The sequence below is a fragment of the Chanodichthys erythropterus genome, chromosome 2, assembly GCF_024489055.1.
Source record: "Chanodichthys erythropterus isolate Z2021 chromosome 2, ASM2448905v1, whole genome shotgun sequence".
In the NCBI taxonomy this organism is placed as follows: Eukaryota; Metazoa; Chordata; class Actinopteri; order Cypriniformes; family Xenocyprididae; genus Chanodichthys; species Chanodichthys erythropterus.
The window spans coordinates 31349347-31376728 of NC_090222.1; the positions used below are offsets into that span (position 1 = coordinate 31349347).

Here is a 27382-nt window from a genome sequence, read left to right on the forward strand (position 1 = left end):
ACAAACCTGTGTGTGTGTGTGTGTTATCATAATTCAGAAGAAAATCCGATAATATATATAGAGTGATATTTTTCATCTGTACTTATTTTCTCAAGTCAGCTTGATGGAACAGTTTAAAAAAATGTCCGATTTAAGTATAATTAAGACAAAGAGGCAGGGCTTGAAATAAGTGTTGTTTTGTTTGTTTCAATGAAAGAGGAAGTGAGGGAAATAATAGTTCACGCAGGGTCTGAACAAGTGCAGTGTGAGGCTAAAGGCGAATGAAAACCCTCTGCAGAGTCAAGGCATAGGAACAGATTTTTCCTTTAAAATGGGTGTGACTGACTCAAATTGCTTGAGCTTCTGGTGGAGATTTGCACTGGGTTTAAGTATCTGCAATGTTGTTTTTACTCATATAAATAAGCGCTGCATAACCATCGAGGAGCATCTCATCAGAGACATGCCCAAGACTCCATTCTGCAACCATCATCCAGGAAGTGGTCCATACACAGAATGCAATATTATAGACCTGCGCACCGATCTGTCAGAGGTAGGTCTTGAGGTTAGATCCCTTTGCATCACCAGCGATATAGCAAGCATTCCTGCCAATGCCTTCTCACACTTGCCTTCTTTGGAAGTCCTTCAAATCGATGGTAAAAGCCTTGAGAGTGTTCAATCTGGTGCATTTTCAGGACTCCCCAATCTGAAGCATCTCTGGCTGCATTTCAGTGATTACATTTGCAGGTCCGTTGCCATTGAAAGTCTTGCATTTGCTGGTTTGACTAATCTGGAGAAGTTGACACTGATAGGTCTGAAGTTATCCAATGTATCCAGCAGTATATTTGATCCGTTGGTTAGTGTAATCACACTAGACATTACCAGAACTTGTGCAATGAACCTTAGTGATATTTTCTGTTATCTTCCGGATGGAATGTCCCATCTGAAGGACCTGCATGTGATAGACAGTGGGATTTCAACGATTGAGACCAAAGAATGTCCAGGGGGATCAAAGACCTGGCCTGTGACTGTTCTTTCTGGGATTCAAAACCTTTATCTAGAAGGGAACTGTATCGAAATTATCCAAGCAAACTCATTAGTTGTGTTCCAGAACCTCTCCAGCCTTTTCCTGGGTTTCAAAGGCAAGACTCTGGACAGTATTTGGGAGTCTGGGATTGGAAAAATTGGTGAGTTGAGATTGTCAGGGACTGCAGTAGAGAAATACTCAATAAACTTCAAAGATTTGTGTCATCTCGCCTCCAAACTTCATCTTCAATCCCTCAGCCTCACTTATACATTAACAGACAGATTGTCTACAGAGGACTTAAAGGATTGTGGGACAACATTGACAAAGTTATTCATCGGCAGTTCGGAAGTAGACCACCTGGACTTTAGTTTCTGGACAGGAAATGCAGGTATACAAACACTGGGAATGCCCTATATGAAGTTGAAAGAAGCACCGTTCTGTTTTGGTGTGAATGGGACTGTGTGGTCCTTAACATCACTAGACCTCACCGGAAACTCAATTAAAGATATTGACGGAGACCAGTTTGCTTGTATGCCTCTTCTCGAGCAGCTCTTTCTCAGTAAAAATACCATAAAAACCCTACAGCTGAATGCATTTCGTGGTTTGCATCACCTTAAAATTCTCAAGCTTGACTCAAACAAAATTTCACAGCTTACTGCAAAGGATTTCAGATCCTTTCAGGCTTTGGAAATCCTGAATATCGATGATAACATCATTGAGACTATTGAGGACGGAACATTTCGGGACCAGCGGGAGCTTCGTGAACTGTCATTTGGTAGATTGGAGTATGTTTATACGTTGCATCTAAATAGGATTTTTCATGGGTTTCCACCGAAAATACAACGACTAAGTATCGATGCACATTATGGAACAACTTTTTACATGGGAAGTACACCACAGCCCAAGGGAAAATTTCTTCTGGAGCTTAATGGTGACAGGCTGGATTTTGCAGACTGTAATTCTACTGTTTTCCAGGCAGTTCGAGAACTGAAAGTGAATTGCACCTTTTTCATATGCAAGAACGCTTTCATGGCACCTTATTTCCCAAATCTGGAATCTTTTGAGATCTTAGGAAAAGCTGAAGGACCACATCTCAGTTACACTAAAATCAATACACTGCACCGTCTCAAGCATCTCAAGCTCATCAACCTGAACTTTTTCAATTTTACAGAAGCTGGAAGTGTCTTCAGGAACTTAACACAACTCCAAAGCCTAGTGCTGGTAAACTGCCATATCAGCTTCCTGACCGAGAGTATGGTTAAAGATCTGACGTCTCTGCAGCTGTTGCGTCTCTACAGCGACCATCCTCTGGTCTTGATTGACGGTGTGTTTGAAGTTTTGCCAGCACTAAGAGCATTTGTTCTTGACCGAGTGGATTTCCAGTGCAGTTGTGTAAGTGGCTGGATCCTTGATTGGGCAGAGAGCACGGAAAAAGTCCAGGTTATCTACTTGCAGAAGCAGAAGTGTGTCTGGCACTATAAGAAACTCAATTTCTTGGCGACCATGGAGAAGCTGTGTCAGACTGACGCACAGTACATTTGTTATGTGGCCACAGCTGGCAGCATTTGTCTTCTGCTGTCGGCAGCCGTTGGATATCGTTTTGCTCGCTGGCCTTGCGTAGTCCTCTTCTTCCGCCTGAGAGGATGGGTGGAGAGGAGGTTTGGCAGGCAGTGGTATAAGAGGAGGAGAAGACTCCAGGAGATCGAGGAGATACAGTATGATGCCTTTGTGTCTTTCTGTAGCCGAGACGAAGCCTGGGTTCTGGGGGAGATGGCTCCTCGGCTGGAGGAACAAGGGAACCCGAGATTGAGGCTCTGTTTGCACAACAGAGACTTTGAGGTGAGGTGTATAAAAATGAAATGATGTTCAATTTGATCCTCTGAACTTAAATACATAAAAAAAAAAACTGAAGTAGTTGAGGTACCTGCTTTTTATAAGCATTATCAATTTATACATTTCCAAAATGTAGTCTCGTTGTGAACATCTTGTAGGTGGGAAAAGATATCATGGACAACATCAGTGAGAGTATCTGCAGCAGTCAGTGCACGGTGTGTTTGATCAGCCGCCGATATCTGCGTAGTGACTGGTGCAGTCTGGAGATGCGAGTGGCCACACACCGGCAGCTGGAGGAGCAGAAACACAGACTCATCCTCATCTTCCTCGAACACATCTCTCCTTTTGAGCTCTCTGCTTTTCATCGGTAATTATGGGCAGTGTTGGGGGTAATGCATTACAAGTAACATGAGTTTTGTAATCAGATTACTTTTTACTTTTTAAATGTACAATAAAATATCTAAGTAAATATACAAGTTACTTTTTCAAATACGTAACACACATTGTGTGCGAACATGATGGTTGTTGTAGTTCTAGGCCAAATACAGTATGAGCAGGCATTTACTCATCTCGCTTGCACAAAAACAGATTCACTATTCCTCAAAATTAATAAAAACTCAGAATTTTATGCAAACCTGTAATAATGAAATATATTAAATTAAAATTATAAATATACTTTATGTATTTAATCTCACTTTATTAACCAATGTCTTGATAGTGTATTATTACTAAACTGTCACATGCATTTTTTTGCATTACATAAGCTAATCATTTAATAGGATTTTAACTAATTTATTTATTTGGAAAAAAAAAATTGTAATAATGTACTAAATCATATTTGTAAACTTGCATTTTGACAATTTAGTTGTCAAATCTAAACAAATCACAACAAATCTCCCATTAACAAATGTACATAAAATAAATTCACATATCACTATTATCCAATGACAAAAAAACTTAGTTCAGTTAACTTAAAACTGTTCAGATGAAAATGATGTTGATATTTAGATGAAAAGTTTAATTATAGCAGCATAACTCAATAAATGGTTTGCGATGAGTTTTAGTGATACGGTCAAGAGGAAGATGGGGAGGACATCTTACACCATCGTACACTGTTGTTTCGGATTTCATGGATTCATTTTCTCATTTTATATATTTTATATATTCAATAGTTTAGCCAGAATGGTGAGATCCCGTACATATCTGGACTGGCCAGAGGATGAAGCTGAGAGAGTGCACTTCTGGGATCGTTTAAGGAGGAACATTGCAGAAGACATGAATGACACTGAGGTTGAAAAGATACTACATTTATAGTATGACTATAATAAGACAAATATCTAAACTGAAGCTTCAAAAAAGAATCATGTTACAGGTGTCAAACTATATTTGAAATAATATCTTAATTGTTTTACAGGAAGCTTCTTGAAACTACACCGTTAAACATCTGGTGCGTTCCACAAGGGCTGTGGTCAAGGAGCAGTGATACACTGTAAAACAAATCGTATTAGTTCATTCCATTTTTAAAAATGCCTGTTACGCTTATCAGTGTAAATTAATGAGTAGATGAAGCAACTTGTTGATTCATGCTTTTTTTCACAATATGTTAATCCTAACTTAATTATTAATTTGATAAAATGAATAAATTGCTCTTATCACAGTCTTTTTCATCAATGTATGCAGAGTGCAGCTTTCACAAATTACAACAGAAGAGATACTCTAGCCATTGTCACTTAAAGATTAACTAGAAGCTGATTTCCTCATCTGTAACTATCTTACTATTATAAATATGTAGGCGAAAGACAGAGAGGAAAAACATGTCTGAGTTCATAAAAACTCGAGTGTAAAACCACATCGCCTACCATTGTTGCTAAAAGTCATCTCAGAATAGAAAACATGTTTTCAGTTCCCATTATGAATGTTCGTTTATATGTTCTATTTTTACACCAGTCAAAAAATGTTGAAATACTTAGTTTTGTAGACAAATATAAACTGTACCTGTGATTGAATTTCTTTACAGAACTTAAATGTTTCCATGGTGCACAAAAGATGTGCTTCATTTGCTGCAATACCTCAGCAAAAACATCTTTTCTCAATATTGATATCATGTATTTTGGTTTTGAATGTAAATCTAGCAATACCTTCTTTCAAACACTATATGGCGCTGTTAAACAGAGTTTCTCTCTCTTTCTCTCTCTCTCTCTCTTTCTCTCACACACACACACACACACACACACACACACACACACACACACAAAACAAACACACACACACGGTTTAAATAAACTATAATCTGATTAAGCACAAAGAACTGGCATGTTAACATAGGTCAGTTTATATTTTAATTCTTTACCCCAGTGATATTTTAGATGAAATTCACAAAACCACATGTGATTGAAACAACATCAACAGCTGTCTTTGTTTAATTGGCACTTAACTGATCATTCTGAGCTCTTTGCAGCAGATAACACAAACATAACAATTTCAAGCTGTTCAGAGCCCTTAAAAAATGTATCACTGGCTCAAAAACACTACTATAATTAAATGAATGTTTGTGGTATATCTTGCTTGTAAAAATGTAGGCCTATTGTAATGTAATGAATGCCTGCAAGGCCTATTGTAATGTAGGAATGCCTGCAATCAGGCATACGTTTTTTCGTGCCCAGATAGCTGTTGTTTTGTGCAGACAGTCACCATTGACTGAAACTGATCTGCAAACCTGTTCTGAAACCATCAATCTCATGCTTTTCACATCTGAGCTTGCGCAATACAATTGCTGCCATGCGAACGTCATTTCTGAAGTTACACCTATGAAATTGAGCAACCTTCTTTACAATCTTGACAACTGGGAGAAAATATTAACTAAACAATTGTCTAATAAAAGATAAAAAATAATAAAAGATTGCCTTCAAAATATATTTACAGTTTATATTAGCCTTTTATTACTTTTATTTAATTTTTGCAATTCCAATGCGATACAGCTCAAATAGAGGTAGGATTAAAATTTAGGCGTTTCCTGCTTCTCAACATGTGCTACTTGTGGTTTCTGTCTGATACAATGTGATAGATTTTACATTCAGATAAATATTTATATAGCATATTTAAATATATGCCTTTCAAGGCTTATCTTGGTCCCAAAATACAAGCCATGGTGCTATCCGTGATTTTAAAATGGTTAGTTAGCCGTACATCCAGATATGTGTTTTCTAACTGTAAGAAGTGCTACCCATGTTATTTTAAAGATCTTATACTGAAAAAAGTAGATAGTAGGTCAGATTTTCACAGGCATTATATTCAGTCAATAGAGGGCTTCAACTAAATATATATATATATATATATATATATATATATATATATATATATATATATATATATATATATATATATATATATATATATATATATATATATATATATATATATATATATATCAATATATATCAATATATATATATATATATATATATATATATATATATATATATATATATATATATATATATATATATATATATATATATATATATATATATATATATATATATATATATGATACTGTTGACTTTTGCAGTGTGATTAAAGTTAATGACACTCACATCAAGAAATTGTAGTACCATAACGGCCAACAATACTACTCAAAGGCAAACAAAACCTACATTAATGTTGCATAGTACCAACCAAACACAGAGACTGTTGGCTTAGAGAACAGGGTGGAGGAAAATCACTGGACTGTGAGGGTTTTTGTCTTGGTAATTGGAAAGCACATGTTCCTGATAATTGTGTTCTGGTATGCTGTGCTTTCTCTCTCGCATAGCTGCATTCTTTCTCTCCCCCTCCCTCACAAACATATCTTCATACCGCAGAAAGAAAGTTACACTATAAAGAAGACTTCTTAAATGTATATTTCGATGAATTTGGCAAAGTATGTTGGCTGAAAACTTGGAAAAAGCTCTCTGACTAAACTCTCAAGGTGTGGCTATGATGATCTCACTATGCTGTCTCACTAAGCCTTTGTGCAACAACCAAATACATGCTCCTACTTGTGATAGGCACACTCTCTCACACAGGTCATTTAGACATGGGCAATACAGTTGGAACAGAACACAAAATAATAACCCAAAAAGCAGAAAATGTGGTAGATATTAAAAGAAAAAGAAAAAAATGATTGAATTTGTATTATTCACTTCCTAAAAAAACTTCTCACCTCTTTTTCCAGCTTGGTTATGACAGTAGACTATGCTTTAAGGGTAGTTATGTCCGCACAACACCTCTCTTGAGTAATATATCCTGTTTTCCCCACCCATAAAGTTCTGGGTATACGCCCAGTGATTTGATGGGAAAAAAAGCAACTTGGGAAGATTGGAATTCACAGAAGAGGCATTTTATAGGCATTGTACTGGCTTAACAAAGAAGAGGCAAGAATCAGCAGAAGAAAAGTTTTGTTGCAAAACTAGGTAAGCATTCCTATTTGATCTTAAGAGGTTAGCAGGCAAACTCTATTGTGTTATTTGATAATATTTAGTCGGTTTAGAGTAAAATGGGATGGCTTTGTGGCTAGTATAACACATGTTTCTGTGTTTAGAATATTCATTATTTATTTAACTTGCTTTGTCTCGATATCCTTGCTAAAAATAGCCTAAAGGTTTTGTAGTCTTTCAGCTAGTCTTTTCAGGGAAGTTTTCTAGTCTTTTCAGGGAAGTTTGGGGCACTTTTCAGCTGGTAAAACTGGTCTGTTAGCTGGTTGGAATGCCAGCTTAAATCCGCTTGAACACAAAACTTTGGCATCAAGTCAACAGGGTTCCATAAATAAGGTTTCGTGCCCAGTTCAAATGTGTCACTTTCCGTTTAATCTTCCTACTCTACCTAAATATTTCAGTCCTTACGCGCGAGCGTAGGCTCACTTGTCCGGTGACTACAAGTAGCCGATCCAATTCCCTATAGATGTAACGCAAGCCCTTCTCTTTTTACACCAAAGAAGAAATCAGAAACCTGCCTTTTATTAATTCAGATCGTTTTCTCAGAGCGCACGCGCGCGGCATCTAACGCAAATCCTCCACGTGAGTTGAATACATTCTTTATTATGCGTAGTTTGCTGTGATAAGCACTGCAGTCGACCTTACGAGCGTTTGGGGGAAATGCACTCGATCCTCAACCGGACGAAGCACGACCTCAATGTGTCAGCGGCGACACGGCCACCAGAACGGCGTTAATAATGAATACAGAGATAAGACAGCAATGGTGGGAGCTGTCCGATAACCCAGAGCTCGAGACAACTTGCCCAACCTTGCCTTCAAGTTCTGACAGCCTGGTACACGCTGAGGAAATGATTCACACCTCACGGATAGAGCTTCAACATTTAGGCTAAGTTACATAAACTGGAAAAAAACTATGTCATAACAAAAATATCGAAAACTATCCTTATTTTTCACAGTCCACACCCAAACTTACATCGTTCCAAATCATTCACTTCATTGTAGGCATATAGAAAAATATATAGGCCTAATTAATATTAGTAGCCAATTAATATTTCAAAATATACATTCTCGAACACAATAGTAATGATGTACAGTTACCCAAGTACTTTACATCCATGCATAGCCTATATTCCTTTAAAAAAAGGAAGAAAAATTAGAAAAGATATTATAGGCCTACGTATGACGTGTCCTGTATCCGCTCAGTTATTTTAGGAATGAGATCATTCCAGTCATGTTAGGGCAATGAGTTAAGTGTGATAGCTATAACTAATGTATGTCCTTGCAGGAACAAGAATATCTTGAAGAAGTAAGAGCCAGGAACCACCTGCCTGCACAAACTAAAAAAAAAAAAAAGTTTATCTGTTTGCGAGCTGAAGATGAATCTTATTCATTCACTCAGTTTCTTATCCTCATTCTTTACATTTTCAACTAGTGATGCAAGTTTGACATTTTGTAGTTGTCATCAGGAAACAAGGGTAAACCACAAGTAGCCTGGAGGGACATCTAGAGGATCAGCAATGGAATGCAGTTCAATAAAGATAACTGAGGAAAGCATACTGAGGCTTCATTTAATACCACTATTGCATTTTTTTATATTTGCCCCGTGAGCAAAAAATCTTCCCATTGATCTTATTTAGGGTAGACGCTGTATTTATTCATTTGAAAAATGAAAACAAAGCAAGGTTGTAACAAGGTTGTAATGTTGTGTAACCTGGTATCTGGTACATATGCACAAAATGAAATACGTATTGTGATACTGACTAAAGACTGTTGCTATTCACAGTGTCACCATTTTGAAAGTCTAGTTTGCCAAGCTACAAACTTAAAGGTGATAAAGAGGATCTTTTCGTCGACTGAGAAACCAAAGACTGTTACTGAGTTTCAAAATTTGAAATGAGTGCATGTGTAAGAACAACCCCCCCTCCTTTCGAGGGAACGCCTCCCAAAACTCGTGCCACGAGTATTGGAACACGAGTGTTTACCACCGGCATTCGCTGTGTCGTGTTAGTGGATTCATTATGTCGGACTCACCGCAGGTAACTCATAATCTGCAGTTGTTACTCCTGTCTCCGGACAAAAACATTGCATGCGGCGCCTGTGGAGTGTGGAAAGTTACTGGAGCGCGCAGCCATGCACGTCTCTCACAAGGAACGTCATGGCAGTGATTGACAAGCCAGAGGCCAATCGTTTACGCGATAATCGCGTAAAGGATTGGCTGATGTTTTTAAGGCCCTACCTCGTGCACAGATGATGTATATTAATATTATTACTTTCAGTGCACCTAATAAATAGTCTTTTATCAGTTAGTAAAGACAGTTTCAAGTAATACTGCAAAAATGTATAAACAAAACATCCTCTTTAGCACCTTTAAAGGGTTAGTTCACCCCAAAATGAAATTTATTAAGTACTCACCCTCATGTCGCTCTACACCCGCAAGACCTTCATTCATTTTCGGAACACAAATTAAGGTATTGTTGATAAAATCTGATGACCGAACCTCTCAAGATCCAGAAAGCCACTAAAAACATATTTAAAACAGTTCATGTGATAACAGTGATTCAACCTTGAGAATACTTTTTGTGCACCAAAAAAAACAAAATAACGGCTTTTCAACAATATCTAGTGATGGCCGATTTCAAAACACTGCTTCTGAGCTTTACGAATCTTTTGTTTCGAATCAGTGATTCGGATCTCCTATCAAACAACTAAACTGCTGAAATCACTTGACTTTGGTGCTCCAAACAACTGATTCGATTCGTAAAGCTCTGAAGCAGTGTTTTGAAATCAGCCATCACTAGATATGGTTGAAAAGTCATTATTTTTTTTAATTTTTTTTTTGGCCACAAAAAAAAGCCACAAGTATTCTCGTCACTTTATAATATTAAACATAATGTGTGATTTTAATGAATTTTATTAATGAATTAACACTCAATTACAATTAACAGTATTAAACTTGAACAGGTAAATTTAGAAATAGAAGAAAAACACCCTAATTTACATAAGTGAGTCAAACTATGCATAACATTTTTTGTAAATCTGTTCATTTACATGAAACAAAATGATTCACTATAATAAATCAGACTCTGCATTCATCAGAATCGGACTACAATCCAAAGCTACATATTTGATGGTTTGTTGATTCCTTCAGCTCAGCGTTTAGTCACGCTACTCATTACTGGAAAAGCTACACAAGGCCTTTAAAATGTTTTAAATAAAAAATTAGTTACTCCCCAACACTGGAGTTATTGTGTTGAGAATTTTGTAGCACTAACTGAAGTCTGAACAAGTCTGTCGCAATGCTTTCCGGCGTGCTTTTAGTGCTTGTTTCCATTTGGCAGCTGGGCTGTATTGCAAGAGTTAATGGGTTTTGTTGACTTCTGAATTTCACAGCATCTCATTACATGACAGTTTGTTTGGGTTCTTTGAGACTAATCACTAGGAGCACCTATCAATCATCCTGCTTGATGCTTCTGCCTTTGTCTGTCCTAGTCTGAGCTTGTGTATCACTCCTAATGAAGTGCATCCCATTTAGAACCATGGGAACATTTTTAAAGACAAAGACACTTCTCTCTGCAGCAAACACCAGCTTCTCGCAGCCACACCCATGACCTTATTCATACAAAGACTGTGTCTTTCCACATCTGCAACTATGTTAATGCAACGCCACGTTGGTTGCTCAGAAGAGAGAGAGGAATAATAATCATTATGATCAGTATATTCCACCAGGTCTTCCTTCAGTATTTTCACCTAAGCCCTGCTCAGGCTTCTCTCTCTCTAATTAGGTTAATAGAGGTCCTTCAGTAATTGGGAAGACTGCAGGGCAGTGGTGTAATGTACTAATGTTAGTGGTGTAGTGTAAGTATTCAGGTGTGACGTCTGTCAGATGGAAGATTTACTTGAAAAGGGTGGCCTATAGAATTACCAATACGTCACACCCACATTAAAATCACATTAATTTTGTGTGTGCATGTGAGCGATGTAGCTTGTCTCAAAGGAAAATGCAGGTCTTGTTTAGTGCAGCAAAAATGTTATTCTCCCCCCCCCCCTTCCCGTTTAGTGTTTAAGTAGTCTGTACAGAAAAAAAAAAGGAATGCATGATATACTGTACAAACATTTTTTAAATTTTTGATTTAGATGTAATTTGCTGTCATACTATCAAAGCTAGTCTTTAAAAACACTAATAATTTAATAACATTATTAAATGTAATCTTTAGCATTTTTTCATACTGTACATTATAATGTTGTGATGTGTAAACTTGTATTTAAAATGATTCATTTTTAGGCTTTTATTTTCATTAGACAAACTAGTACAGAATTTCAGCACCACTTATTGACAGGTTATCGTCCATAATATATAAAAGTTAGCTTTTTTTGTATTTGGTATTTTGGTGTTTTTTGTGGAATTGTGGCCTTCATTGGTGTTTTACTGTACCTCGTGTCTGCTATAGATTAGCCTGCTAAATGTCACTGGAAGGAAACCCAAATTAGATCATTAATTATTTGTTAGTGTCAAATATGCGATGGGATCTACAGTACAATAATATGAAATGCAGTAGGTTACACTTTATTGCTTCACTTTGTTTGTTGGTAGGGAAGGTTTAAAGGGGTATTCATGCAAGAGGAAAGACCTGTGAGAGTGGGCATCCTTCAAAGAGTGTGTATGGGCTTTTGTGTATTTTTGTTGTCAGACGAGAGAGAGAGAGAGTGTAACAGACATGTAGCAGGCAACCCCAACGGTAATGTGAGCCTGTGGATTGAATATCCGTTAAAGATCACAGGTTCCATTGTCTTGGTATATACTCTACAGCTCTACACACTCCTCCTCTGCTCCTTTCTCCCGCCTCCCTTCTTCATGCTCCTTAATTATTCTAGCATCATCCCTCTCCTCAGGTCACTCATTTTCCAGTGCCTGCCCTTCCTTTTGGTTATCCCAGCTGCTAAAACGTCACTTGCAAACATTATGACTCCGTCCTTACAATACTTATTGTAGTGTTTCCCAAACTTTTTTATTTTTAATCTTAGGTACCACCATAACAGTCAGTTGCAGTACTGAGAGCTGTTGAGGAGGATGTAATTGCAGCAGTAATGTTTATTAACAATACAAACAAAATAACAGACACACAGGAGCACAAAAGAAACTCAGGAGTAAAGCAACCCACTTAACATAAAGGAGAACGGAGAAACGACTGAAAATGATGGCTCATTACACACAGACTCGGGGACTGTTTACACAACATTGTTTTCAACTAAAATAGGAAAACTTTTTATGCATTTTGGGCCTGAAAATGCAAACTTAAAAAAAAAAAAGTGTTTCAAAGTGCATGTTTTTGAAAACAATATCGTTATTGTCTCGATGTAAACTACAAAAAAACGTGAATTTGTGGAAACGGTAACATCATGCACATTCATATTACACGTTCAGTCTATAGTAGTTTCTTTACAAAGTGACATCGCCAACTACTGGCCTGGCATGCACAATACAGAGTTTTTAGTCATTTTCGCTCATCTGTGTGAACAAGGATCATTTTAAAAATGTTGTTGTCTGTACACAAAAAACTTTATTATATATTATATTATTTACATATTGTATTATTTATAAATATAAGTCTGTTTAATAGGCTAACAAAGCTAGATCAAAATATTTCCAAGTATCCAATGAGTTACACTTATTGTTAGAGGATGAAAAGTGAATCAGTTTGTGTTCTATATATGATGTTTTATGTATGTTGTCCTATCCTTTGTACAGTTACAGATATGGAGGGTGCCATTAAAACCGTTGTTATGCAGTACCTGTCTTCAGCACGTGGAAAAGAGAGCCTGGGTGGGAAAAACTTCCAGAAGTTAGTCCAGGGTCAGCTGGGCAACATCCTGAGTGTAAGGAGCTCACTTCTTACATTTGACCAGATGTTTTTAACAAATCTCCCATTTTTTTGGTCCATCTAGTTGACACATAACATGTCCATCTTAAAAATGTTTTGTTAAAAATGTTATTATTTAAAAATTGTTTAATCATCTTTTTGCCTACAAATGTTTCATAATCTAAAGTGCTGCATACATGTATAAAAACAATCAGAAAAATAAATTTTAGTTTAAATAATAGTTTTAGATGGAGTATAGCATGTCACACTACAGAGAATGTCAAATAATGAGTAAATGTCAAGACTATGTCCAGCAGCAGACTAAACCAATAAGCGAGGTAATCGCCCACTTAGGCCCTAGGGAATCAGGGGGCCCCATCTGATATTGGCGAAACATACAGTATTTGGTAAACGCTCCATTGCTCTGGAGAGTGTCAAAGGTTTCTATCCACAATGTGTTTTGCAGTGTTGAGCAATGTAGCTGTATCTGTTTATTTCATGAATGCAATGGCCAATCAGAGGTGTTTTAGTTAGAATCCACTCACCGCTCAAAACAAAAGTTTTAATTATAAATAACAAAATTATTATAAATAGCAAAATGATTAAATGTATAGTTTTAAATGGTCTAATTTGTTGTAAATTCAATAATTTTAAATATTAACACTCTCTCTCAGGACACTGACAGTGCTTCAGCAGTGAAGGATATGATGAAAGGACTGGATGACAACCAGGATGGGAAAGTCAGTTTCCAGGAGTACCTGACGCTGGTGGGCTACCTGGCGAACTCACTGAGTGAGCAGAAAACCACAGCCAGTGGACATGAAGAAGCCCCAAAGCACTGATGACAGTTGATTACACTGACACTAATTTGTATTGCTGAAGTATTACACCAGTAATCATGGTAAATAAGGGAGAATGGGGCTGGTTGTCATACTTTTTACTTAAAAAGTGTAAATGTCTGTATTTGCACACCAACAAAATGTTTGGCCAACAGACATTGTATTAATAAATTGTGTGAAATTACAATATATGAAATACATAACAAATGTTTAACTGTACTTTTGACTCAGAACAGCCCTTAGCCCTTGTGACAACTAGCCCCGGACTCTCCTTAATGCAATATAAAATCTGCAATTAAACTAAAATGATATGAAACACTTTTATATTTTTAAAATATTACATTCAAATTCTGTTTACATGTATTCACATTTTATGAAATTATGACCTGTGGCCAAGTACAAGTGTTAAATTTCCAAAAATTTTCCAACAAAACACATTTGTCATTTGTTAAAATGCGTTTGTCCGAATTCCATTTTTTATTTCAAGACTCATGTGGTTTCCTAAAGGATTTAAAGGTAGGGTAGGTACTGTGCTATATCTTCTGTGGAAGTTTCAGGACCAAAAAAAAAATTAATTCGTCCAGTCATTGCATTTGGTCCAATTGATCAGTTCAAGTCCTTGAATTCCGAATTATGCCTTTCTATGGCAACACTATCAACGCTGAAATGAATCTGCAGCAGTCAGGTGTTACAAGTCAGAGCTCTTTAAGTTGTTTACGTTCATTATTATTATAATGTTACAGTGTGTGCTTTGAGACATGAGGTAATTTAACCCTTCGCAGACTCTGCTCTGGCTGTGTGCGTTTATGTGTTTTGGAGGAAGGGTGGCTTTGGAGAGCGCTCTGAAGAGAGGGTGGGATCTTATGCTTTCAAAGCTAGCTTGCTATTGCAAGATTCTCAGAAATTGCCTACCCTACCTTTAATTGTTTTTACGCAATGAAATAAGTGCTTTTTATGCTTGATTAGTGCTTGCTTACATAATAAACAAAGCAAGGCATAAAAATGTAAGCCATACTACAAATGCATTTATAGATTTACTCTTCAGATTTGTCCATTTGAGGTCAAATAAAACATGTTACACTACTGGAGAACTTTTTGTATAACTTTCAATAAAAATATGGAAATAATGACAAAATCATTATGTTTGTGTGTGTTCTTATATGGTTTAAGAGGACACAAATCTGTATAATGACATGGGTATTACAATATAAACTCAGTTTGCACTTCTTGTGTCCTTGTGAACCAAATGCATTTAAAAATATACTAAATAGTGTTTTTTTTTTTTTCAAAAACTTCAAAACATTCCAAATGTTTTCTGTGATGGGTAGGTTCAGTGTAAGGGGATAGAATAAACACAGTATACAGTTTGTACAGTATAAAAACCATTACGCAAATGGAAGGTCCTCGTAAACCACATATAAAAATGTGTGTGTGTGTGTGTTTTTTCAGTCCCAAACCTTGGCTGGCATATGTGTATGGACACCGTTTGTTTAATGATGAATTAACACCTGTGCAGCAGTATCAGGTGTGACAGGACCACATGTAGTCAGATGCTCACTCAACACACACACACACCTGAGAGAAAATCTGCACCTCTAAAGACCCTTGGGCTGTTAGTAACCACATTTGTGCCATGTAACCTTGGTTGGCCTGTAACATAATCAGTCCTCAGGCACCTGACCCCATTTCATCTTATGGTATATGCCATTATGTTAATCATTTTAGGGAAAAAAATCATCAATAAATGTACTTCTACATATTATATAATTGCTTTTATATTAATTCTAATTATATAGACTCACATATACATATAAGTGATACATGTGTATTTTATTTATTGACTATATATATATATATATATATATATATGTTTGTGTGTGTATGTATGTAATATATGTATGTATAAACCATATGTTACAGCATAATTGCTAATATTGTGGTATTTCTAGAGCTGTCGGATGTTTGGTACAGTGATGTTTGTGTCTAAGTCATCAATTACAGGAGATAAATGATTTAGTTTGGGGTGCTGAACTATCACGTCTCTAAAAGTTTAATGTGACAAGCACCAGTACATATAACTAACCTTTAGGATCAAACATATCTATTTACCCAAAAGCTCTTCTTTCAGTAAAGTCCAGGTCTTTAGAGCATGTTTATATACATGAGTTTCATGTTGTATCATTAGATAAATACGAATATCGATCAATAAAACAAAACAGTATGTGGCTTGTTTTCAATTGCTCAAATTACCGTCTTAGGCAGAAAACTTTCGCTCTTTCAGTTACATCAATGAGTATCAACATCACATTTACTCTTTTATGCAACACTGTTTTTGTATGTTTTTGTGAATGTGTAAACAGAGAGGACAAAAGGTGGGAAATATGTAGGCAGTGATAAATGAAGGATGGATAGAGGGAGGGAGGGAGGAGTGCAAGGTATAATGGGAGGAGAACCAAGTAGGTATATAAATGCTGCTCATCGCCTCCTGTCTTCACCAGCATTCGTCTCTCCTCAAGGAACAGAAGAGCAGCAACCATCTAACAGCAAGGTAAGGGAAAGCAAAGGATGGATGGAAGAACAGATTGTAATTGTGAATTATTGCTATATTCTAGATGGATTTTGTGCTGCCTGATGCTTCTTTTAAGTTTTTGGACCAGACTACTAAATGAAGACCTGGGCATTTTGTGCACAAGAGAATCGTGATTCTCTAAATTAAAGTTTGATTTAACAAGCATATTTTAACATGGCTTTTCTGAGGCTCCCCACCTCAAGATTTGTATGGCTTGTGTGTACAAGTATCTGAGGAGAGTTTCCTTCTCCTCCTAAATTATTTTTGCCAACCCAACCCAATATATTTATCGGTTCATCCATCAAGGTAAAGCACAGCTCAAACCCAAGGCAGTGTTTGTTTAAATATATGTGTATGTGTAGCGAGTTGTGGGCACTGAGATTGGCTCAGATTACACTTGGCCAAGTAACTTCCTCCCCAGGTTCGGAGTGTTTTCTCCAGTTTAGGATTTCACCCTTATCAGGCGAGTCACATTTCCCTTCTGTAGTTAAGTTAAGCCCCTCGTAGGATGATCTGGAAGGGGAAGGTGGGGGCCACTGTGTGTTATGCTGAGAATATATTACTGCTTCTTTTGCAATGTTTTTACTGTTGCGGTCTGAAGATAAATAAGCCTGCCTCATGCTTTTAAATTTTTAACATGAGCCAGAAATACTGCCCCTAAAGAAAACCTTTTGTGCATCCTTGAGTGCATTTATAAGTCTAAATTCAGTGACCAATAAATGTTGTTTTATTTTTCCCCCAGAATGTCTTTTAACTCAGAGAATGCCTCCACTCTGGAGAACGCCATGCAGCTGATGATTCAGACGTTCCACAAGTACTCTGGGAATGAGGGCGACAAATATACCCTCAGTAGGCAGGAACTCAAAGAGATGCTAACGCAGGAGCTGGGCAACTACCTTGGGGTGAGGAGAAAACAGAGTTTTGTTTTCTTTGCGAAAGTCAAACGTTTCTGATCAACTTTGTCTGCATCTCTCTTGCTCCACAGAATGCACAGGATAAGGATGCGGTAGATAAAGTTATGGGAGACCTGGATTCAAACAACGACGGTGAGGTGGACTTCACAGAGTTCATCATCCTTGTGGGCGCCCTCACCGTCGCCTGCAACGACTTCTTCCTCGAGTATCACGAAAAGGAAGGAAAGAAGCCTGACACGAAAGAGTAGAGCTGAATTTCTCTGAACAAAAGCCAACACATGACCAGTGAGGGAGGGAAATAGGGGGAGAAGGGGAATATTAGTGTGTATGAATCTTGCTTACTGATACCGAAAAAGTTTCACCTCTTCATCCACGTTCAGTGCAATCCTGGGTACACAAAATGCTCCATGAGGTGCAACATGTTTCCAACCACTGAAACAACCTATTAGAAATGAAAGCATGAGGAATGGGATGGTCTTTGTTGAATATGTGAATATGTGCTTCTTCCTTTATTTTGTTTTTTAACAACTGGAGTTGTTCATTTTAAAATAATCTCTCCATATTACAATAAACTGCAGATTTAAAATAAATAAATGAGGTTGGTGTGCTTTTTCATTGTGAATGTAGCAGTAATGCTACACCACTGTATTGGAAATGTTACTGTTATTGGACATCTTAAAATCTATAAAGAACGATTATTTAAAATATATAGTCAGTAACAAGGGATCGGCCATATACACAACATAACATAGGCTAATATTAAAAGTTTTAACTAAACTGGCTTTTTCAGTGACAACACACTAATATAGGTCTAAAACAAGCATAAATTAATAACTTTAGAGCAGTAGTCTCAAACTCAACTCCTGGATGGCCACAGCTCTGCACAGTTTAGCTCCAACCAGCTCCAACTCAGAGAAAGTTTCTAGTAATCCTGAAGACCTTGATTAGCTGGATCAGGTGTTTTTGAATAGGGTTGGAGCAAAATTGTGCAGAACTGTGGCCCTCCAGGAATTGAGTTTGAGACCACTGCTTTAGAGGTTCTTAAATCTGGAGAAGGAAACTGAGTCCTCAGACCTTGTACACTTTCAAATATATACTGTACTGCATTGACACTAAACGAGATGTGAGGTAGAGTTGTGTGGAGTTTCTTCTTCCGCGTACATTATGGCACTGATGACTGACTGTCCTACGCCAGTGGTTCCCAACTCTAGTCCTGAAGTACCCCCATCACTGCACAATTTTGATATCTCTCTTATCTGACGAATAGGGGTGTCTAATCCTGCTCCTACAGGGCCACTGTACTGCAGAGTTAAAAATGCTGCCTTCCGGGGTATGTGTTCCAAGGTAGGAAGGCATCAAGGCACATCCGAATCCAATATTAGCTTCATTTCCTGTCTCCTGAGATACCTTCATTTGATCGATTTTTGAAGGCAGCATAGATGCAGAGATGGTCTTATTATTGGGAGATATGAGGGTCTGTGGCTCTACTATCCCACATAGAAGGCGACATTCTCAGGACCTTGCGCAATGTTCCCTAAAAGTTCTCTAAAGGTGAGGAAATTCAGAACATTTACAGAACATTTGGGACGTTCCTAAAACAACGGTAAAGTGCTGCAGTTCAAGGTTCCTTATATGACTTTAGGAGGATGTTCCATTTTGGTTATTTTATTGTCAAAAAAATAATGTTACAAAGAGGATATTTGGGACATTAACAGAATGTTCCCACACGGTCCTCCGTTGGTCATTTAATAATGTTCCCGAAATGAGTTTAGGGGGCGTTCTATTTTGGTTATTTTATGGTCGTGCAAGAACGTTACAAAGAGGACATTTGGGAAGTTATCAGAACATCCTACAGTAATAGTCCCCTAAACATTCCCAGAACGTCCTGAATGTTCCCTGAAGGTCCACCAAATAACGTTCCCCAAATCTTAAAAGAACTCCATATTGTGACCGTCTCTGAACGTTCTGGGAACGTTGCATGTGCTGTTGTTTTTTTGTGTTTTGTAAGACATTTAAGAAAAATTAGTTTTTGTTTGAAAGGTCACTTTTATTAGTCAATTTAGCTCTAATTTTCAATTCAATTTTTTGACAAGGGCAGCAGGAACGTTCTGAGAACATTTCCAAATAAAATATGGTTCCCTAAACGTTTAGAGAACGTCCTGAATGATCTGTGAAGATCAGCCAAATAATGTCCCCCAAACCTTAAAAGAACTCCACATCGTGACCGTGTGTGAACATACTGGGAACATTACTCAACACTAGTGGGGATGATCAGTGAATCAGGACACTCCATGATGATTGAACCACCAGCACTAAACAACCAACTTCATCTCATCAGAATTTCTCTTGCATTTTTTGCTATATCAAACATGTTTTCCCTTAAAAGAACTCCACATCGTGACCGTCTCTGAACGTTCTGGGAACATTACTAGACAACGTCCTTAACACCAGTGGACGTTCTGAGAATGTTCTGGGAACGTAAAATTTGTAGTGGGGTAACCTGTCACGAAACGTTCCCAGAACGTTCAGAGACGGTCACGATGTGGAGTTCTTTTAAGATTTGGGGAACGTTATTTGGTGGACCTTCAGGGAACATTCAGGAAGTTCTGGGAATGTTTAGGGGACTATTACTATAGGACGTTCTGTTAACTTCCCAAATGTCCTCTTTGTAACGTTCTTGCACGGCCATAAAATAACCAAAATAGAACGTCCCCCTTATCTCATATCGGGAACGTTATTAAATGACCAATGGAGGACCATGTGGGAACGTTCTGTTAATGTCCCAAATGTCCTCTTTGTAACATTCTTTGTTTGACCATAAAAAACCCCAAAAAAACCCAAAATGGAACCAAAAATAGGACGCTTTAGGAATGTCCCGAATGTTCTGTAAAGGATCTGAATTTTCGTCACCTTTAGAGAACTTTTAAGGAACGTTGTGCAAGGTCCTGAGAACGTCGCCTTCTACATTAGTGAATTAATGGCTTTTTTATTTTATTTTTTTTTTATACATGAACCGATTATTATTAAATCAGAAAACTTGGAACGCACACTAATCAAATGGACTATTTTTGTGTAATTAGACTACTTGGCGTTACAATCACCAACAGTTTGGAGAGAATTGGGGGTGAGTATAAGATGTATTATGGGCCATCTGTTCCTTTTATATCGTCCTTACAAAGAATATTATTTATTTATTTGTTGTAAATATTGTATTTGTATTCAGTATTTTTTCCCCAAGACACAAATTATGAAGAACATTAATTACGAGGAGATAAATTTGACTAAAATTAACGAATATTTAAGGATAATTTCGTTAAAAGACAAAAATGACAAACAAAATACTGCGAAAGAATGAATGAAGACCATGATGAAGACTGATAGTGAGTTGATTCTTGACCATTAGAGGGCAGTATTGAACCAAAGCTGAGCAAAAGGTCTCAGGCTTTTGTCCAGAAGGCCAATTCGATTCTTCGTGTTTGCAGACAGCAGCTTACTCTTTTAAAGAAAGACTGCACGATAATGCCCATTTCTTATTCAATATAATTATATCTTCTTTGCATTCTACATGAAGCATTCACTATTTTTGTCACCAGGGATGTAGGAACATACAAAAGCAAGGTCCTGTTTTATGTATATAAACTGAAGGTCACATTAATATAATATGTGGACGTGCATTTCCTTTCTCTAAGCTGCTCTCATGAAAAGTTGGCTTGAAGAGCTTTCATAAAGGAGGATGCGCAGCCAACTTGAAATAAGACATGAATTTATTATGTTGTCAGGAGGTGCAATGCCAACGGATGTGAGTTTAGAGACTAGTAAAAAGTCCTTGGGCAGCAGAATAACACAAATTAAAAAGTACTCTAGACCATCTTGTTTGAGTATTTAACAGAACTGATAAAGACATTGCATTCAGTGCAAAACATTACGTTTAACTTTCCCAATGAGAGAAACACAATTGTTATTTGTGCAAATAGGCCAAGAATTGTCAAACACAAAGAGCTGATGAATTTCTAATCTTTATTTGACAGGTTAAATGCCATCGGTCAGCCAAGGTAGGGAGGTGACAGGTGAGGATAGAAGGCGGGCATTTAAGTGCCAGTGTGAATAAGAAGGTGCACTCTGATTGGCCAACACACCGATGTTTTGACACAGGAATCATTGTGACGTCACAGTTCTGTATTATTGCAGTATTGAATAGGCTGACTTGATCATAACGTATAGGGAGATGCACTCCTCCCTTTGTCTCTTCCCTTCATTCCATTTGTCCTCTGATGAATTAAAGACACTTAAGCACTTATGGTTATGGACAGTATACTTTAATGAATAGAGACATGACTCTGTGAGGTGAATACTGACTTATGTCCTGTCGCTGATGTCACACAGTGAACGCACATGGTGACTTACTGGAAACCTCCTGCCATTTGGAGCACAAACAAAGACAAAAGTAATGCATTTATAGCCTGACTTTCATCCTTTTTTTAAGGATATGCTAATGTAATAGAGCAGCTGTACTATGCAGCTTTGTGGTTTGTAATAGGGCTTTTTTTGCAGAGCAGTGCTGGTGAGAGAAATATGAGAGGAGGAATGAGAAGACTAAAGAAGCATAGTATGAGTGAGGTCATTTGAAGCACTCAGGAAATATAGTAATGTAATCCATGGGTGAACATTTTTGCATAATCTGCTTTCTGAAAGATGAGTTTTGGAGATTCCCTGCTTAATGAACTGTATGGATGAAACTGATAGAGAGATCCACACTTAAAGTCTTAACTGTCAGCTAGTGGACCTTGAATTCATTGGGGTCAAGATATGATGTGCAAATAGGAAGAATGATACTGAGGCTCAATTAGCAGAGGAAATAGCTAGCAATGCTGGCATATTGCTTCACTATGTTTTCATGAGCTCTAGGCTTAATCTATTGTATAATATACACTACTATTTAAATGTTTGAGGTCAGTACATTTTTTTTTTTTAAATAATACTTTTATTCAGCTAGAATGCATTAAATTATTTAAAAGAGACAGTAAAGACTTTTACATTGCTACAAAACATTTTTTTATATAGATGAACTTTCTATTCATCAAAGAATCTCAACTGTTCTTCACATGTTTCTTGAGCACCAAATTAGTATATTAGAATGATTTTTGAAGGATCATGCGACACTGAAAATTCAGCTTTGCCATCAGGAATAAATGACATTTTCAAATATATTACATCAGAGGCAGTTATTTTAAATTGTAATAATGTTTAACAATATTATTTTACTGTTTTGGATCAAATACATAAATGCAGCATTGGTGACAATAATAGACTTCTAAAATCTTACAGACCCCAAACTCTGAATGGTAGTGTGTATATATAATCTGATATTTAAGCACAATCAAATTAGCCAAAATACTTAACAAACAAACAAAAAGCATAGAATTTGTGAATGACAAGCATTGAAATTATGCTGAAATCTGCTAAAAACCAAGGAATATCCACTTACCCAGTGTGTTTTTGAATATGGGAATGGTCATAATCAATGGCTTTATATTTTCATGAGAAGCTATTATGTATTTCTAAGGTGCAAGTAATGTGGCGTGAGAGGACTGATAAGAACGGGATAGATAAAAGAGCAGGATAGGAGAAAGAGAGAAAGGGAGTGAAATGAAGATACAGGATGCCATTACTAATGCAATACTGCTCAGGATTTCTTTTCATGTCATTTTGATCTTTCAGTGTCTCAATTTTGAACATTCTTTAAGACTAGTCTGTCTATGTATTAGCCATTCTGTCTGACCACGGCAGACCTCAGTTAAGTATTTAGGGGCTAAAGGGACTCACTGAGCTCATCGCTCATCTGTTCAGTGTTCTACTGAAAATTCACAAGGCTTGGGACAACATTGTATAAGTGGGAATCCTCTCCCACACCACAGAGACCCTTGGTGGGGCCCTTTTTTTGGCAAATTTAACTGTTTTCATAGTACCACCAATCCTTTATACACAGTCATTGTCTATTAACAATCTCACTCTGATCTCATCAGGCATCCTCCCTCTTTATGTTGTGTGTTGTAGCAATACAATTCACACAGTAATTATATAAATAATATTACAATACTGCATCAAAGCCCATTTTTTCAAGGACTAGACGTTTGATTTTGCACAGAAATGAGAATGGTGTTGTATTTGCAATACATGGATCATGACAGGCTTCTAGACCATAAGAAATAAATAAGACAGATTTGATTATGAAAATAGATAGAAATGATGTTAGAACAGGCATTTAAGTTCATCCCTGTCTGGCTAGATCGCATTTACAAGTAACAAACGGAAGTCATGTGACTCTTGAGGAAGCAGACTGCTCGTTTCAGAGCTTGTGGACGGTGGATGGCTTTCTATTTGCGGAAAAGAGTGCTGATTGGCTGCTGAGCAAAGTAAACAGGTGTCTCCTTTCTCTCCGATTGGCTTGTGTGGTTTTTCACCTAAAAGGAGGGGAAGGTGGACTGGACGAGAGGGCTGAACGAGAATCCTGGACAAAATCCCCACTCTGTGTGATATTCCAAAAACAGGTTCATGTAAACCTAACGTTAGTCCAGAGTGACATTTGCCCTCCCCTTCGGCTGACCCCCCCTCCTCCCTTCGCCCTCCTGTCCAACTGATGGTGGGTAGCGTCCATTGGTGTGGCGGGGGCTGGTGGTTAGTCAGCCAGGTGTGTGGGTGATAACTTTGGCTGTGTAGTTTTGGAACAGAGGTTGAAGGAACATTCCGATTGTGCCAAAGACACACACAAACACAAAGATCCAGAGGAATAGACGATCGATCACCATGGCCACGTACTTCCAGTCCTCACTCACCTGTAAGATAAAAAGAACAGCAGATGAAAAAGAATGGAATGATGGATGGATTGAGGGGGCAGTGTTTTTTTATATTAATCAAAATAATGTTGAAATAAAATATAAATATTAGTTGAAAAACTTAACTTTAGAAATGTTGCCTTGGCAACTAACTGAAATAAATTTGAAATGGAGTACTAAAATTATTACACTAACATTGAAATAAAAATAAATTAAAGCTTAAAATACAAAACTAAATTAAAGTTAATTGAAAATATTAATAAATACAATAATATAATATCAAATGAACACTTATGTATTGTGGTATTGTTTATAGGGTTACATGTGTTGAAGTAAAACTGAGGGTGAAATAATTCCCCCCAAAATTGACTGCATACTGTAATTTTTTTATCTGTCATAATTCTAAACCTGTATACTGTTATTTTTTTCCATGCTCACATTTTCTTTGTTTTCTAAAACGGACAAAAAATGCACCACAAAAGCCATTTTTTGTTCACATAACTCAAATTAAGCAAGCATTTACAATTAAATTCATTAATTTATACTGAAGTAGCAAACAGGAAGTAGAATTTCAATGTATAAATGTATTGCAATGGAAAACCAATGCTTTAACCTAAATAGTGATTTTTAACACACTCTTAGCCCAGATTTTAGATTTACTTAAAAATATAATTACAATATACTTAAAATATTTAAGTTTGGTTGCATAACTTATAAAATATAAGTATATTCTACTAATTTGTGGGTGCATTTGAATGTGTTAATAAATGTAAGTTAAATGCACTTAAATTACAAAGTTTTTCTCCAGACCACGCCTCCTACACGCTGGACTGCGGCAGGTAATGACGCCATTTTGTTGTGGTGTGTGTGGATTCAAGGAGCTGTTGATGAGCAGTTGGAACAGTTTTGACTGTTCTACAGACATTTTTTTCCAAACATTTACCTTTTTATAGTTTTTCACCAAAGGAGAAAATCACAATCACAGCTCTTGACCCTTGACTTTTTAATATTAGATTTAGTTTGGGCAGTTTTAACTGCATTAAAAAAAAACAGACAAGCAAAGATAAAAGATGATCAGGTGTTGTTAATTATGTTTTCACATAATCATTATTTGATCTGAATCACTGAATCTCGATCACTTTTTTTTTTTTAAAGTTGTCATAAAAAATATATATATATATATATATTTTAGGCACACACAGACATCAAGAATCAGCGTATGAATCATAAAAACGGTGACAAGCAACATGTTCTGATAAACTGATCAACTCTGAACATTAGAAAACAAGCTACTAAAAAGTCACAGAAAAACAGTAAAATTTAAATAGTGAGAATAAAGAAAATTACTAAGACAATTCAGCTCATAATTTATTCATGCAGCAATGCATGATGGGAGGCATGGATGAATTTTGATTGGTGGCAAGTTAACTTGCTTAGTACATTGAACTTAAATATACTATGTGTAATAACTACAAAGTAATGAATATTACAAAACATTTTAAGTTAAATGAACTCAAATTATTAAGTTCACATTACTTAATCATTACTTAACTTTTTTTAGGGCAACCAGTTTCCTAAAATTTTTTAAGTAAATTCAACTTATTAAATTGCATACTTCCCTGTTATATAGTAGAAAAACAGTATGTGACAAAAGAAGCCTGTCCGAATTCACAGTACTCATAAAAGAGTAGGCAAAAAGTACACGGATACGATGGACACTACTATCCCATGAGGCCTCCGGAGAGGATTTGTGAATGGCAGTGAAGCGACCCAACTGACGCAGGTACAGGTCACATGATAATGACAGCATGGTGAATGTAGTACGTCTGGATTACATTCATACTACACACACTCATACCATATAGAACATCCTTTTTTTTTAAGCTGCCTTGAAGCAAGTACTTATTTAAAATAAGTACCTAAGAGATTATGCAATATCGGACGCAGCCTATGACCATACGTCATGGTGTTAAACATGCGCCATAGGTGCCATATTTGATTTGAGAGCTGCAGTAGAGAAGAATGAATAACAACGAATGAATCAGCGAAGACAAGTGTTCTTTTTTGGAGCTTTGAACTCATTACATTGCAAGCAGCTGGATGACTCTTCAAAATTCCCCTTGTGAGTTCCATGGAAGAGATAGCAGCAAATGGAATTAGGAAGACAGGACAGTGAGTGAATAATGACAGAATTGTAATTCTTAGGTGAACTATCCCTTTAAGAAGGCGAAATGTCAAAAAGCTTGATAGATGTCAGATGTAAAAGGGAGACAGGACATAGATGAGTCAGATCTAAAATGTGGGGGTGGCGTAAAAAAGAGGTAAACATAAGATGGGAAATTGGATGCGAATGTGTGGGAGTGAATGAGAAACGGAGAGAGAAGGGGAGAGAGAAGAGGGTGAAGGAAAAGGTTAATGTGAACAGAGACTTCATTCCGCCACACTGCTCTGATGAGGTGAGACACAGGGGACTTGAACCGTAACAACGGCAAAGGCTGCAAGGGAGTTGGCATGGAGACGCCTTGTTACCATGGGAATGAAGCTGTGTTCAGGTCGAGATGATTGACGGAATTACAGAGTGCTGTTAATTTTACCTCATGTTGACTGTATTCCTGCTCTTAAAGAGAAACCAACTGCTCAAGCCCACTTAAAAATATTGCTGATTTATAAAAATATGTTGCTGACTGTTCTAACTAAACAATATCATCAAAATAATGCAAAAAGATAAAAATAACTCACTAGCCATAAATCTGTGATATATCCACTTATTCAGCAGTTTTCATACTATGAAAGTGGCCCATTTAAAAGATCAAATAATACTATAAATATGTATTGTATGAACCATAAAATAGAATGTAGTTGTAATTTTAAATTATAATAATTAATAAATTACCCAAATAAAACAATTAAGAATTGTTAATTTAAGTTATTTATAATTAATTAATTAATTAATTAATTAATACACAATTTTAATATTATCTTTAAATTTGTAATTCAGTCTTCATTTATATATATATATATATATATATATATATATATATATATATATATATATATATAT

General features: G+C 36.7%; 4 protein-coding genes across 6 annotated transcripts in view; 3 read left to right on the forward strand and 1 right to left on the reverse strand.

Moving 5' to 3' along the window:
* LOC137027706 (toll-like receptor 13) lies at positions 1-5063 on the forward strand. 2 transcript variants are annotated; one of them, XM_067396071.1, is made up of 4 exons: positions 1-2842; positions 2995-3203; positions 4009-4126; positions 4251-5063. In XM_067396071.1, the coding sequence occupies exons 1-4, from the start codon at positions 311-313 to the stop codon at positions 4260-4262; spliced, it is 2871 nt and encodes a 956-aa protein (XP_067252172.1). In that variant the 5' UTR covers positions 1-310; the 3' UTR covers positions 4263-5063. The 2 variants fall into 2 exon arrangements, with proteins under 2 accessions (XP_067252172.1, XP_067252182.1); XM_067396081.1 differs by lacking the exons at positions 4009-4126; positions 4251-5063 and having other exon boundaries at positions 2973-3177.
* Positions 5064-7152: 2089 nt separating this feature from the next.
* si:ch211-105c13.3 (uncharacterized protein LOC325758 homolog) lies at positions 7153-15130 on the forward strand. Its single transcript, XM_067396108.1, has 3 exons — positions 7153-7287; positions 13055-13182; positions 13841-15130. Exons 2-3 carry the CDS (start codon positions 13063-13065, stop codon positions 14006-14008), a joined length of 288 nt encoding a protein of 95 aa, XP_067252209.1. The 5' UTR covers positions 7153-7287; positions 13055-13062; the 3' UTR covers positions 14009-15130.
* Positions 15131-16521: 1391 nt separating this feature from the next.
* s100t (S100 calcium binding protein T) lies at positions 16522-17834 on the forward strand. The gene is made up of 3 exons (XM_067396093.1): positions 16522-16553; positions 17317-17476; positions 17560-17834. Exons 2-3 carry the CDS (start codon positions 17318-17320, stop codon positions 17734-17736), a joined length of 336 nt encoding a protein of 111 aa, XP_067252194.1. The 5' UTR covers positions 16522-16553; position 17317; the 3' UTR covers positions 17737-17834.
* A 3667-nt stretch (positions 17835-21501) lies between these two features.
* chrnb2 (cholinergic receptor, nicotinic, beta 2) overlaps positions 21502-27382 on the reverse strand; it is a 38773-nt gene continuing 32892 nt past the window's right edge. For both annotated transcript variants that reach the window (XM_067409697.1, XM_067409704.1), the window contains exon 6: positions 21502-24321. In XM_067409697.1, coding sequence (XP_067265798.1) covers positions 24169-24321 — 153 coding nt within the window. In that variant the 3' untranslated portion in view covers positions 21502-24168. The remainder of the gene's footprint in view (positions 24322-27382) is intronic.

What these genes read in the sequence shown, in the direction of transcription:
- LOC137027706 (XM_067396071.1), top strand. Translation starts at nt 311, where the DNA reads ATGGGTGTGACTGACTCAAATTGCTTGAGCTTCTGGTGGAGATTTGCA. An exon ending in TGCACAACAGAGACTTTGAG is followed by an intron (nt 2,843 to 2,994) that starts GTGAGGTGTATA and finishes AACATCTTGTAG; the next exon opens with GTGGGAAAAGATATCATGGA. An exon ending in GAGCTCTCTGCTTTTCATCG is followed by an intron (nt 3,204 to 4,008) that starts GTAATTATGGGC and finishes TATATTCAATAG; the next exon opens with TTTAGCCAGAATGGTGAGAT.
- si:ch211-105c13.3 (XM_067396108.1), top strand. Translation starts at nt 13,063, where the DNA reads ATGGAGGGTGCCATTAAAACCGTTGTTATGCAGTACCTGTCTTCAGCA. An exon ending in AGCTGGGCAACATCCTGAGT is followed by an intron (nt 13,183 to 13,840) that starts GTAAGGAGCTCA and finishes ACTCTCTCTCAG; the next exon opens with GACACTGACAGTGCTTCAGC.
- s100t (XM_067396093.1), top strand. Translation starts at nt 17,318, where the DNA reads ATGTCTTTTAACTCAGAGAATGCCTCCACTCTGGAGAACGCCATGCAG. An exon ending in AGCTGGGCAACTACCTTGGG is followed by an intron (nt 17,477 to 17,559) that starts GTGAGGAGAAAA and finishes CTTGCTCCACAG; the next exon opens with AATGCACAGGATAAGGATGC.